Below are 13,694 nucleotides of genomic sequence, written 5' to 3'. Positions count from 1 at the left end.
CCCATTGTATGTATATACCACATTTTGATTATCCATCTGTCATGGATGTTTTGGTTGCTTTCAAGTTTTGGCTGTTGTGAATAATGCCGCTATGAACATGGGTGTGCAAACACTTCCAGTCCCTACTGTCACTTACCTTGGGCAAGTATCCAGAAGTGGAATTTCTGGGTCATATGGTAAATCTGTGTTTAATTTGAGGAACCATTATACCATTTTTCCACAATGACTACACCATTTGATATCCACACCAGCAGTGCACAAGCCTTCCAGCTGCTTCATATCCTTACCAACACTTTTATTTTGCTAATGGCAATGCTAATGGGTATGAAGTGGTATCTTGTTTTAATTTGCATCTCCACAAGGACTAGTGATATTGAGCATCTTTTCATGTGGTGTTGGCCATTTGTGTACCTTTCTGGAGAAATACCTATTCACGTCCTTTTGCTCACTTTTTAATCAGGTGGTTTTTGAGTCGTAGTCTTTACATATTCTAGATAGCCATCTCTTAGCAGATACATGATGTACAAATATTTTCTCCCATTCTGTGCATTGCTGACTCACTTTGTCATCTTTTCTACTCTTAAGACCATTAGAACTAGGTAAAGAAAGGGAGACCTAGGGTTTAAAATGTTAACTATTGGTTTAGGCCTAACTAACCTATACTCCTAGTTCAAAGAGCCAAGGAATCCAGTGCATAGTATCTCATAACTAGTGCATGCCTGACAATATGGGTGTTTTGGGTATAAAACACCAAGAGTCCATAATTTACCTGGGCCAGGTACATCATTTCCCGTCACAAGAACCTCAAGTGCTTATTACAGTGCAGGCATGGTGTAGGAACCCTACAGAGTTGTTGAATGAATAAAAGTCTCAAAATTATACTAATGCTTACCTTTTATGAAGTGACAAAATGGTGGATATAATTTAACATCACAACCTGTAGAAACAAGGTGTCTCCTATTACCTAATTCACTGATTACGTATTCATTAAACACTAAGAACTAGGCAGAATCTAGACGACCAGGTCTATCAGTGAACAAGGGACAGAAATCCCTGCCCTTGGGGAGCTTTCATTCGTGTCATTTCCACAACCGGGGGAAGACAAATACAAGATGCTTAAGTGAATCATGTCAGAAGAGGTTAAATGCTATGGAAGAAAACAGAGTGGGGTAAAGGAGAATCGGGTGTATTAGTGTGTTTAAATGGTGGCCAGGAGAGTTCCTGTTGAACGAGGACACGGCTGAAACCCTTGGAAGCATTCCCTGTGGGTAGCCTGGGGGGGAAAGAGACGGTGCACAGGCCTATAGAGGAAGCACGCCAAAGGCTTGGGGAAGCACGGAGGCAAAGGAGGCTGGAAGCAGAGGAAGGGTGACCCACCGGATCCTGCAGGTCATTGTGATGACTTGTGTTTTCACCCAGTGACAGAGCAGACTTACTTATGGCTCATAGTCAAAGATCAAATGTCAACTTACTAGAGTTTTTTAAAAATCTGAAAGAATGAACAAAGACTATCCAATGGCTGGGAAAGCCTGAAGACCACTGTGAATACACTCAATCAAGTTTCAAATATTTTATTTTCTTATTCATACAGTATGAAGTTTTCTAAAGATCCCACAACATGATGTTTCATGCAGAAGAAAAACTAAACATTCAACATAAACCATCCCTCCCCACCCACCCACGCACGCTAAAAAAAAAAAAAAAAAAAAAAAGAAAAAGAAAAAACCCTCAGTCCCCAGTAAGGAAATAATGTTTGCACTGTTTTTCTGTAATGCCAGCCAAGATATGCACAAGCAAGAGAAATAGAAAGCATTTGCTAAAATATTTGTAACAAATACTTATGTACAAAAAATTCACAAAAGACTAGTTCCCCCCCTTGAAGCAGAGCACATGGCAGTTGACACTGGAACAGATCAAACCACTGGCTGGGATTAGAAGCCACGTACTGATCCAGAGGAAGAAAGTTACATGTAGTGGAGATTTTCAGTTTGAACATTAACATTTCCAAAGTTTGGCAACATTATGTTTTAAAATTATGCAAATTATGTAAACAAGAGGTACATATTTTAAATCGATCTACATGCAAAACTCCATGTCATGCAAGGACACCAAGCACCGGGATTTCTCTCACAGACAGAGCCCATGGCGTGCAGCACTCAGTTGAAGGAACAGCGATGGCAGGCGGGTGTGCCCAAATTAAGATTCTTTCCTCTTGATTCAACCTGCCTTTTCCCTCTCATGATTATAAAACCAGTTTTCTAGAAAAACTATACAGGGAAAGACTACAGTCCTACAAAGCTAACCAGAATGTCTTCTTCCAGCCAATAGTACCTTTGCAGAAAAGGGAAGGGATACTATCAAGTGGTGGAACATGGTAAACTACTTTTATATCACACAAATTTATTAAGTTACCTGTTACATATGTGGGCAAATCAAGAACACCATTATGCACTCTCTATGCCTTGTGGTAAAGAAATTTAAGAGGTATAAATTTGGATATAATTTTGCTCTTCTGTGGCATATAGATTAGTAAGGTTTCTCCCATGTAAGTCATAAATAAGTCTATGTGGGTGTATAGATACACACATGCACATTAAATATCACCCGTTTTAGATTAGCTGCAAGTCTTTTGAAACAGAGAAAGGAAATTTATGGTTTAAACGTAAGTTTAATGACAATTTACCACCCATGTAATGAAACAAACGGATACCCTAAGCAGTTACATGATTATTTCAGGAACTCTTCAATAAGTCAGGTCCGAGATAAATCAGGATTTTGCCTCAGATAGCTTCTGTCCTTTACGAATAAAATCACAACAAACTGACACTTACTCAGGGACATCTAATGAATGTAATGGCTCCTAGTTATGCAGTAACAGAATGAGGTGGCCATAAGCTCTGTGCTGTTACTATGTGAACACAAGAGCAGCAGCACTGAACTATACTTTCTGCTCAAGCAGAGATGTAGTCAAAGCTGCACAGCAATGAGACACAGTCCCTGGAAATATATCACAGGTATAAATAAAGTTACAAACTCCTTTGTTACAAAAATGTAATCAAGGTAAATAATAAGATGTTAACAAATGCTTTGTCAATCTCTCAAAAGAGAAAGAGCAGGAAAAGGAAAATAGCTGGCCTAACACCTGGCTCAAATTGTACAATCTTCAATCTATATATAAAACTGTGTGAAATAAAAGTAAGGATGTTGAATGTTCTGCTTGGCACTTTTGTACTCTATCATTTTGTTTCTGAATCAAGTATATTAAATTAAAGCCAACCTACTACACATATAGAAAGCTACATATATCTATATATAAATATTTACATATGTATATATAGATACTTTCTTGTTATAAAAGATGAAGAAAAATAAATTAAAAAGCCAACCCCTTCCCTTTCTTCACCACATTGATATGCTCTTTTCATGCTGCTGTCCTTCAGCTTTAAAGTGCTACACTGAGTTATTGAGAGAATAAGAGTTCAATAACAGTTGGCTTCATGAGGCTCATGTTGGAAAATGTGGCTTCACAGAGAAAAATACTTCCATTTAAATACACAGAGAGCATTGCTGGACGTCTTGAGCAGATCTTCAGAGATGGAGAAGAAAGCAAAAGTGTTGGGTGGTACTCTTTACAGAAGAGTCACACGTCTACCACCATCTTTTTGTGAATATCAAGGCCGCCTACAACCTGCAACAGAGAGAACAAATCAAACTTGACCAGGTTCGACGGACTCCTTTGTACTAGTCTAACCACCTTACCAAAAACTACAGCTTAAAAAACATACTACTTTAGCCATTTCCAGAAGCTGTTGTTTTTAAAAACCTGCATTGCCTTTTGTTAGAACTTTCATGGCTTCTTTCTCCTGGGATCACATTTTCTTGTGTTCTAGTACTAGGGCTGGCAAAATTTTTTGTGAAGGGCTAGGCAGTAAATATTTCAAGCTCTGTAGGCCATGTACAGTTTCTCTTGAGTTTTCTTCTCCCATTTTTTCTTTTTAAACACCACTTGAAAATGAAAAAACTTTTCTAGCTCAAAAACATACAAAACAGGCCACATGCAGGATTTGGCCCACTCTTTCGTCTGACGTTTTGACATGGCCTTTAGTAGTTTAATATTAAATGATAACCAGATGTTACCATAAAAACTGTCAGAAACCAGATGCAGGCTTCACTGTCAGTCTGTTCTAGAATATATCAAAAAGTAACAAATGAATAAAATTTTCTGCACGTTACTTTCCCATGGAGTCAAATACTTGTAAAGTTGTTACAGACACCTCAGTGAATACTGACATGGCCATGTGAAGTGCAATTACCTGTATTATTATTTGGGGGATAAGTTTTATTAAGTATAACCTACATAAAGAAAGGAAACCATAAATGTTCACAGCTTGATGAATTTTCAGAGTGAACACCCAAGTAAACAGCAGCCAGGGAGGACATCACCTGGGCTCTTCCGTGGCCCCCTTCCCGCACTGGCCACCTTCCTCCTCCCAAGCCACCACCCGCCAGAGGTGGTCACTATCATGATTTAACACCATAGGTTACTCTGGTCTGATTTATACATTTTATAAATGAAATCTTTTGTGTCTGGCTTGTTTCACTCAGCGTTGTTTGTGAGATTCATCCATGTTGTTGTGCATAGCTGCATCTGTATTATTTTCAAACCTTAAAAAATTTTTTTTGAAAAAGAAAGCTTAAACAGCCAGCCAGTTCCACAACTTCTGTTATGAAAACAGCAGTTTGCTATCCTGCCCTCAAATTTCTTTTTACTTAGAGGCAATCATTTAGAATTTTCAGCTGATTCTCAGTATTCACCTATAGGTCTCCAAATAACACCCCTACATTGCTTTCGCTTGGATTCAAAGTCTTAGGCATCATCCACTGACTTCCCACCACAGAAGATGAAGATTGTACTTTCACACACACCTCTCCCTTCTGTCTCCTACCACATATACTTCCCACCTCTCCCACGCTTCAAATAATTATCTTTTTTTTTGATTAGGTAGAAATTCAGCATTTTATTTATGACTATATAGAATACTACTTACAGCAGAAGAGAATTGTGTACTGTAGTTACTTTTTCTTTCCTGCACATTTGTTTTGCTACAGTTAATAACTGATCTTTTTCTTTGCCAGGTGTTCTATGTATTTATCATTAATTCAACCCTAAACTTTGTTCTAAACGCACTTAAATATATTATGTAATTCTATCAGTTTTACTGTCTTGAAATCACTCCCAGAGCTTTCCAACCTGCTCCAATCCAGGCCTGTCATCTATGGATCCTCCTTCACCATCATCCTAGAGACTTCCTTCTTTCATATTGGACCTTCTGCTTCCTGGATCCCACATTGTCTTCTTTTTTTGATTTATAACCTTTTTATAGTGGGAGCACATCCTCTAGTAGTTTCCCAAAAAGGGAGGCCTTGCATACCTGAACATGTCTTTATTTCTACCATCTAGTTTGAGTTTATTGAGAGTTCTCACTTGGAAATAACTGTCCCTCAAAATTGTGAAGGCAATGCTTCCATTGCCTTCTAGTTGCCAACTCTGCTGAGAAATTTGCCGCCATTATGATTCTTGAATCTTTGTATGACACCCTTCCCCTACCCCTCTACTTTAGCTCTTTGGAAGTTTGTAGAACCATCTGTTTGTTTTAAAATTTCATGACAATGTGCCTAGGCCCACATTATTTTTATATACTATGCTAGGTACTTAGTAAGTCCTTTTGGTCAAAGAAGCTCATTACTTTTGATTCTGACATATTTTCTTGATTCATTTTTGACATTTCCTTCCCTGCATTTTCTTTCTGGAACCCTAGCATCTGGGTGTTAGACCTCCTGGAATGTATTTCAAAGTTTAAATGTCTGAGAGCTCTTTTATATATTCTCCAATTTTTGTTTCAAAAATCCAATATATTATATCCCTGAGGATAACCATGACAGATTTTTGTTCTACTTTGAAAGTTGTTACTGGCCTTGCATAGCCTGCTTCTCCAAGCTTCTTTTTCAGGTGTGATCTCATCTCTATAATCCATATTAGAGGCTTTCCTTGAATGTCTGGTGATCCGTGGCTCTCTGCTCCTGTGGAAAGGGCACTAGAGCCTCCACATACAAAATGGGGCTGTTGACTGTGGGCTGCGCTTTGAGTGAGTGATCAGTTAAGACCATTTCTGGACATCAGATTTCCCAAAGAGGGCTGTCCCACCTCTTGCCTGGAGGGTACAAGTCTAGCTGCCAGGGAATCAGGTTAGGCAACTGAGCCTTTCAGGGATTCCACCTTATAAACCAAGTTGCTTCTCAGCTTTCCAAGTTTCTAGCTTAGAATTTTTACTCCTGTCTGCTAAACCAATTAACCATTCAACTTTATAAGTTGCCAAATCTAGTTACTACCCTCTCTGCTATCCACTTGGTCCTTGGGGGTTTATAACCTTTTCTTTTTAACCCATTTAATTTCAGTGGAGTTTTGAGAGGAAGCAAAAGTAAATAGATGTGTTCAATCCACCAACTTTAATCCTGTCACTAATCGTTTATAATATTTGTGCCGGTAAAGTATTCTGAAAATGTTAAAGTAGGTATGTAGTATGTGATCTTATTTAAAATAACTTCCTTGGGACTTCCCTGGTGGCTCAGTGGTTAAGAATCCACCTGCCAATGCAGGGGACACGGGTTAGAGTCCTGGTCCGGGAAGATCCCACATGCCGCGGAGCAACTAAGCCCATGCGCCACAACTACTCAGCCTTCGCTCTAGAGCCCATGAGGCACAACTACTGAGCCCATAGGCCACAACTACTGAAGCCCACGTGCCTAGAGCCTGCGCTCTGCAACAAGAGAAGCCACCGCAATGAGAAGCCCACGCACCGCAACGAAGAGTAGCCCCCGCTCGCCGCACCTAGAGAAAGCCCGTGCACAGCAACAAAGACCCAATGCAGCCAAAAATAATTAATTAACTTATAAAAAAACAGTGAGGGAGGAGACACAACGGAGGGACAGGACACAGAGCAGTACCACCTGGCATGGGTTCCAAATCTCAAGGCTCAAGCCTATCTAACCTCTTCCAAAAAGACCTAGAGTGTTCTTTAAACTACAGCACCACCCTACTTTTTGAAACAAAATGCAAAGATAGTATTCCCTTGAGATTAAGAAAGATCCTTAAAGGATCATGTGAACTTCTACTTAAATGCTGAAGTAGATACTTAAGTCCTTATATAACACACAAAGTAATTTGTTTTCCTTGGTGTCATCTAAGTAAAAAATGAGAAGAAGGAGGAAAATCTTTTATAGAAAGATTTCCCAGTCATGACTGAAATTTTTCAAAACTTTTTCTTTGTTATCTTTGCCTTTCCTTTGCATTGCTCAGTATCTCTAGCTTACAGTTAAAACTGCTTTTAACACATCAAAAAGTTAGTATCTTTGCTTTAGGGGCAGGAGTAAAGAAGAGAAGCAGTAAACTGGAAGCTAAGCCATTGCCCCAGTTTCCACCTAGAGCTAGTTGTCTAGGCCTTCCCACAACTGTAGCCCCTGCCTCTGTGGAGCCCCTGCCCCAGATTACAAGAACTACCCATCAGTAGCTTAGAAAAATAAAATCACCTTTTTACAATGCCTAGCTGCTGAGTTTAAGACGGACAGGGACTCCCATTTCTGTTGTCCTCGTGAAACCAAGCCTCTGGATTCCTAGCTGAAACTCATGAACTCATATTTCCCACAAAAGTATTTTCAAACAACCTAGTTATTCATTTGGGAGGCTACCAATAATAAGTAAAAGTTACTAGTACCATTCTTGTGGCATTTGATCAAACAATCACTGAGAATATTAATCACTGAGAATAAAATTAGTAACAATTACAACAAAGAACATTTCAAAACCTTGAATATGGGGCAATTAGGCAAAATCAAAAATAGGAACGTCTAGGGCAAAATAAAGGAATTCTCTATTAAGTGGTATTAAAAATGTTTTCATGAAATGTAACTAATGAATGTACTTACAGCACAGAATTCTTCAAAGGATATTCTTCCATCCCCATCCTTATCTGCATTTATTATGGTTTTGTCCACGATTTGCTGTAACTGTGTATCTTTCAGATTGTTCCCCACCATCATCTTCAGCACCTGGAAGAGTTCCCCATTGGAAATATAGCCATCTTTATCCATGTCATAGATACGGAAAGCGACTAAAAAGAGAGTAAGGAAAATCAATGGCAAAATCAAAGGCAATCACAAATGAATACTTTCAATGAGAGAGAGAACAATAAGCTGCCAAACAATTAGAATTCTACTACGAGGACAGCTCCTTCCTACACAGAGATGTCTTTAGGTGAAAATGGTTAAGAGTATATGGGCTATGGGACTTCCCTGGTGGTCCAGTGGTTAAGACTTTGCCTTCCAATGCAGGGGGTGGGTTAGATCCCTGGTCAGGGAGCTAAGATCCCACATGCCTCATGGCCAAAAAACCAAAACATAAAACAGAAGCAACAAATTCAATAAAGACTTTAAATATGGTCCACATTGGGCTTCCCTGAATCCACCTGCCAGTGCAGGAGACGCGGGTTCAAGCCCTGGTCCTGGAAGATCCCACATGCCGCGGAGCAGCTAAACCCGTGCGCCACAACTACTGAGCCTGCACTCTAGAGCCCGCGAGCCACAATTACTGAGCCTGTGCGTCACAACTACTGAAGCCCGCGTGCTAGAGCCTGTGCTCCGCAACAAGAGAAGCCACCACAACGAGAAGCCCATGCATTGCAACAAAGAGTAGCCCCCGCTCGCCGCAACTAGAGAAAGCCCACGCACAGCAACGAAGACCCAATGCAGCCAAAAATTAAAAAAAAAAAAAAAAAAAAAGGTCTACATCAAAAAAATCTTTAAAAAAAGTGTATATGGGCTATGGAGTCAAGACTGCTTTGGCCAATTAGTGTAGCCTAGTGGTAAGGTATTTACCCTTCCTAAGCTTTATTTTCTGCACATATAAAATTGGGGCTAATAATAGTTTTAACCTTCCAGGTTCTTTACAGTACCGAATGAGATAATATACAATCAAAGACAGCAACTGCTATTACTATTATTCTCATTTATATCAAAAAGAGTTCGTTTGCAAAGGATGTTTGCATATAGCCTGCGCCTCAGAGAACATGTTATAAATACAACATCTCTCTAGTTAAGAGCTGAATGTTTTAAAAAGATATCAGATGTTCCCTATGATAGAGGCAGGCTACGTAAACCAAAACAGTGGACTTCTGGCTAAATAATTCTGAATACAACGAGTGTAAATGAAGTTAACCTAATCATATTAGAGTATTCTCACTTTCATGCCAACATTTTTTTTTTTTTTTTTTTTTTTTTTTTGCGGTATGCGGGCCTCTCACTGTTGTGGCCTCTCCCGTTGCGGAGCACAGGCTCCGGACGCACAGGCTCAGCGGCCATGGCTCACGGGTCCAGCCGCTCCACGGCATGTGGGATCTTCCCGGACTGGGGCACGAACCCGTGTCCCCTGCATCGGCAGGCGGACTCTCAACCACTGCGCCACCAGGGAAGCCCTTGCCAACATTTTATAATAACTATAAATGGAATATAATCTTTAAAATTGTGAATCACTATATTGTACACTTGTAACTTATAAAACACTGTACATCAACTATATGTCAATTAAAAAAATCTCTTATCTAAGACATGTAATTCATATGGCTGTAGAAGGAAATTCTACTTTCCTTCTATCCAACTAAAAGCAACAATGACACATCATTAAAAAATGCAAACTGCAAATGTCCAGAAAGGATTTTCTCCAGAATGTAAAATATTTGTTATGTTTACTAAGGATCTAGAATAAAAGACATCTTTTAGAGTATTTTAAAAGGAGGTTATAATGCAGTATGGGGTAGTGATCTAAGAGGGAGAATGAACTCAGTGAAGAGAAATACTTACACCTCAACTTCTGTTCCTTATCTCCTTTGACACTGAACTGAGAGACTCCCTCAATGAACTCTGAATAAGAAAAATGTTTACAAATCAGGAGTTTCAATTTTTTACAAAGAAAAACAACACATACCCATACACACACACACACACACACACACAAACCCCTACATGCTCACAAAAAGATATTTTCTTGCTGCAAAAGAAAATATTACTAGCTGTGTTTAAAATTGAAAAAGCCAAATTTGAAACTTTGCAACAAACGAGGTTCTACATATATATTTTTTAATCTGAACCTGGAGTTCTCTAAAGTCAAATAATCAATTTAAACAAATATTTACTTATGCTACAGAGCATAACACTCAAAAAAACCATATTCTTTAAGCTATTTAACTCTTTTTTCTCAGAATATGACAAAAGGAGGCTTTAAAAAAAAAACTACATTGTTTGGCAGAAAAAAAAATTTTTAGATTTCTGGCTCCAAAATTCAGAATCATTTAAATAAACTGTTGGAAGTTTCATTAACAAATGGTCATTTTTCTTCACTGCCTGCTAAACACTAAATCATAACGAGTTTTAAAGCCCTTCACTTATAATCCAATTCCTCAAACTAAAATAACAAAATCTATTGATTCCCTGGTGAAATGAAATGTTTATTTAAAGTACAGAATCAAATGGTTAATATTAGCAAAAGCACTACTGTCTTTGTAAAATCTTAGATTAACTAAATTAATCCTTTCTATGATAATACTCATATCCTTATTACTTCAGCTTACTTTTTATTGCTGACTTAGTATTAAGTCTCATTCTTTTATAAAAGGTTTTAAAAATGTAGCTTCTAATATTATAAGTTTCCCTAAAGTGAGACTAATTTTCTAACAACAAAAGAAATACTAAATCCCATTTTTCAGATTACCTTAAAGGGCAATTTGATCATTTACGACCCCAAAAGTAAAAGATCTTATTAGCCCATTAAGGTTCATATATCACAGATTTTGAGGTTTTAATGTAATCTATCTTTATAAGAAAACCAGTAATACACATTCAAGAAAAACTAAATTTTTCAGACATTTTTGTACACAGAGCTGTAAGACTATTCACAGATTATCTAACTTGTAGTTTAAAAAAAAACCACTTCCTTACCTTTAAAGTCTACTTCTCCATTCCCATCTGTGTCAAATATATCTATTACTCGCTGTACTAAGGGATTCTGTTGTAACTCAGGCAGAGACATGAACTCTTCCACACTCAAAGAACCAGAATTGTCCAAATCGAGCTTCTTAAATCTCTTTCCTAGCCTTTTAATTTCATCAGCATCAACTAAAAGCAAACAAAAAGAGGCAGCAAGATTTACCAAACGATTTTGTGATAATTATAGGAAAAAAATTCACCACTTATCCAAGAGTTTAATTTCCAATTTAAAGAGTTGCATATACGATTGACTAATTTCTTATAACAAAGAAAATATATCATAAAATTTTTTTTGTTACCCTTTTGTTTGTCTGCACCTGCCATAACATACAACCAACTGTATGCTGAGTAAGATATTACAGGATTAACAATGCTAAGCTGATCATGGAAGTCAGGTGGTTCTTACCAGGCAGACTAAATCAATCTCTATGTACCAGGCACTCTAATTTTCACTTATCTTGTAAAATTTTAATTTAGTTTATTTCTAGCAGTTCATGGTTCAAAATTTGAACATGGTTTGAACACAGTTCAATATTCAAAGCCTCCCTCCAACGTTGCCAGCTTCTTGAATATTCTTCTAAAGATATTCTTTGCAAGTATGAGCAAAGAAAACCCAGCATTTTTAGATTTTAATTCTTTAATTAAATTTTTAAGAAAAAATTTTATAAAGGTTAAATTTTTAAAGGTTACTATCTGTTTACAGTTATTACCAATATCCTAAAAATCAGGCACAGATTTTTAAAACAGATCACACCCACCTTGGCAGCACCATTAAATGCTTCAGCTCTGCACTTCGTACAATATAAAGAATTCCAACTTTTGGCACAAACTTTCATCAAAGATTTTTTTCTGCTACTTGGGATCATACTCCCTTAAAACAGATGAACAAGGAAAAACAAACAAACCTCACCCTTTTGACTCATCTTGTGACTCAGAGATACTGTTTTTCATATGTTTTGCCAAGCTGAAACTCATGTTATTTTTCCACTTTTTGTAAGGATACCTTTGGGAGGATTATCTTTTTTAGTAGTTGGAAGTGCCTACATATTCAATTTACATTATATTATACAAAGTACTGTAATAATCTTATAGGCATACATGTATGTATGTCTCTAAAATTTAAGATATTAAAAACTTAGATATTTTAGTCTGAGTTTATAATATAGGTATATATTATAATAATATAGGTATTACTATGGAATGTTTACATGGAAAACAGCAAATTAAATTGTTGAGACCATACCCAGACCACTGCACCCTTGAATATACTCAGGAATAAATGTGAAATCTAGATGGTTTCCTATTTTAACAAGTGATTTCAAGAATCTTATTAATATTACCACATAAAATAATTAAGAAGTTGCTTTTAGAGAGCTCATGTTGCTATAGTAAATTTAAATAAATATTTCCAACTGGACATATTAACACTAGAGAGTATATAATATTAGTAGAGATAGAAAGGTTGCTTATTCATTCATCATCTTCTCAGATGAAGAAACATTAACCACCTCTCTTTATTATACGTATATTTTTTATCATTTAGAAAAAAAGAATGTGAGAGATTCCCAACAGTAGCAAAGAGATGCAGGCCTCTGGCTCTTCAAGCACTGTTATTACTATACACACACACCAAGCTGCTACTCCACTGTTAGGTGATTTTGAGGTTTCTCAGAATGAAAAGGATAAGAAATAAGCAGAATGGTAGAAAAATAAACTTTCCTCAAATTTTAGCCAATTCTCCAAATTTGTAAAACAGTAATAAGTAGCAACAAGACTACTCCTTCAGGAAAGTCTTTTAATAGCCACTTTATAAATAATTTATTACTTATTAGTCCATTAACAATTTAAAACAAAATAAAGCAAGTCTTATCAAATCCTCCTAGTGATAATAGTATCTTCAAAGAAACAACTAAATGCAATGTGGGACCCGGAATAGAATTCTGGAAAAGAAAAACTTTCCAGTGTCACAATTTCTTTCTTCACTAATAGATAGTTTAACAGTACTGTAAGAATGTTAATTTCTTGATTTTGATAATGGTAATTGCACTTTAAGTCTGTGAGATGTTAACATCAGAGGAAGCTTGGGTGAGTGATATTTGGGAACTCTATTATTTTTGCAACATTTTTGTAATTTTTCCTTAAGCCTCCTCCTACTTGTAACAACTCTTAATTTTTTCCTTGTGTTTCATGACTTTGAAACTTCTGATCCAGTATTTTGTAAAATATCCCTCAGAGTGAGTTGCTGATGTTTTTTCATGATTAGAATGCTCTGGGGCAAGAATACCATAGAAATGCTATGTCCTTCTCAGTGCATCATTATCAAGGGGTTCATGATGTCAACAAGTCTTTTCACTGGTGATGCTAATTTTGATCACTTGGCCAAGGTGGTTTCTGCCAGATTTCTCCACTATAAATCTATCTTTCCCTCTGTATTAAAAAATATTGGGGGGGAATACTCTGAGACTATTCAAATATCCTACTTTTTCCTCAAACTCTGATCTAATTGGAGCATCATCTAGGTAGGTCTTGTTTGCAAAGACCTTTTTATTATTGTGGTATTGCCTAATAATGATTTTCTTTTTCCCTCATTATTAACTGGA

The 13,694-nt window shown here is 37.1% G+C and overlaps 1 protein-coding gene across 2 annotated transcripts in view; it reads right to left on the bottom strand.

The window, feature by feature from the left end:
- Positions 1 to 1,558: 1,558 nt before the first annotated feature.
- Positions 1,559 to 13,694, bottom strand: part of PPP3R1 (protein phosphatase 3 regulatory subunit B, alpha) — a 59,008-nt gene continuing 46,872 nt past the window's right edge. Inside the window, exons 3-6 of one of the 2 annotated variants that reach the window (XM_081253500.1) lie at positions 11,047 to 11,223; positions 9,913 to 9,972; positions 7,984 to 8,168; positions 1,559 to 3,688 (exon numbers count right to left, since the gene is read on the bottom strand). In XM_081253500.1, the coding sequence (XP_081109626.1) occupies positions 3,641 to 3,688; positions 7,984 to 8,168; positions 9,913 to 9,972; positions 11,047 to 11,223 (470 nt within the window). In that variant the 3' untranslated portion in view covers positions 1,559 to 3,640. The remainder of the gene's footprint in view (positions 3,689 to 7,983; positions 8,169 to 9,912; positions 9,973 to 11,046; positions 11,224 to 13,694) is intronic. The other variant, XM_081253499.1, reaches the window with a different exon arrangement.

Source organism: Mesoplodon bidens (genome assembly GCF_964165515.1).
Source record: "Mesoplodon bidens genome assembly, chromosome: 14".
In the NCBI taxonomy this organism is placed as follows: domain Eukaryota; kingdom Metazoa; phylum Chordata; class Mammalia; order Artiodactyla; family Ziphiidae; genus Mesoplodon; species Mesoplodon bidens.
The sequence above is the reverse complement of the archived record's forward strand: the minus strand, read 5'-3'. Positions and strand labels throughout refer to the sequence as shown.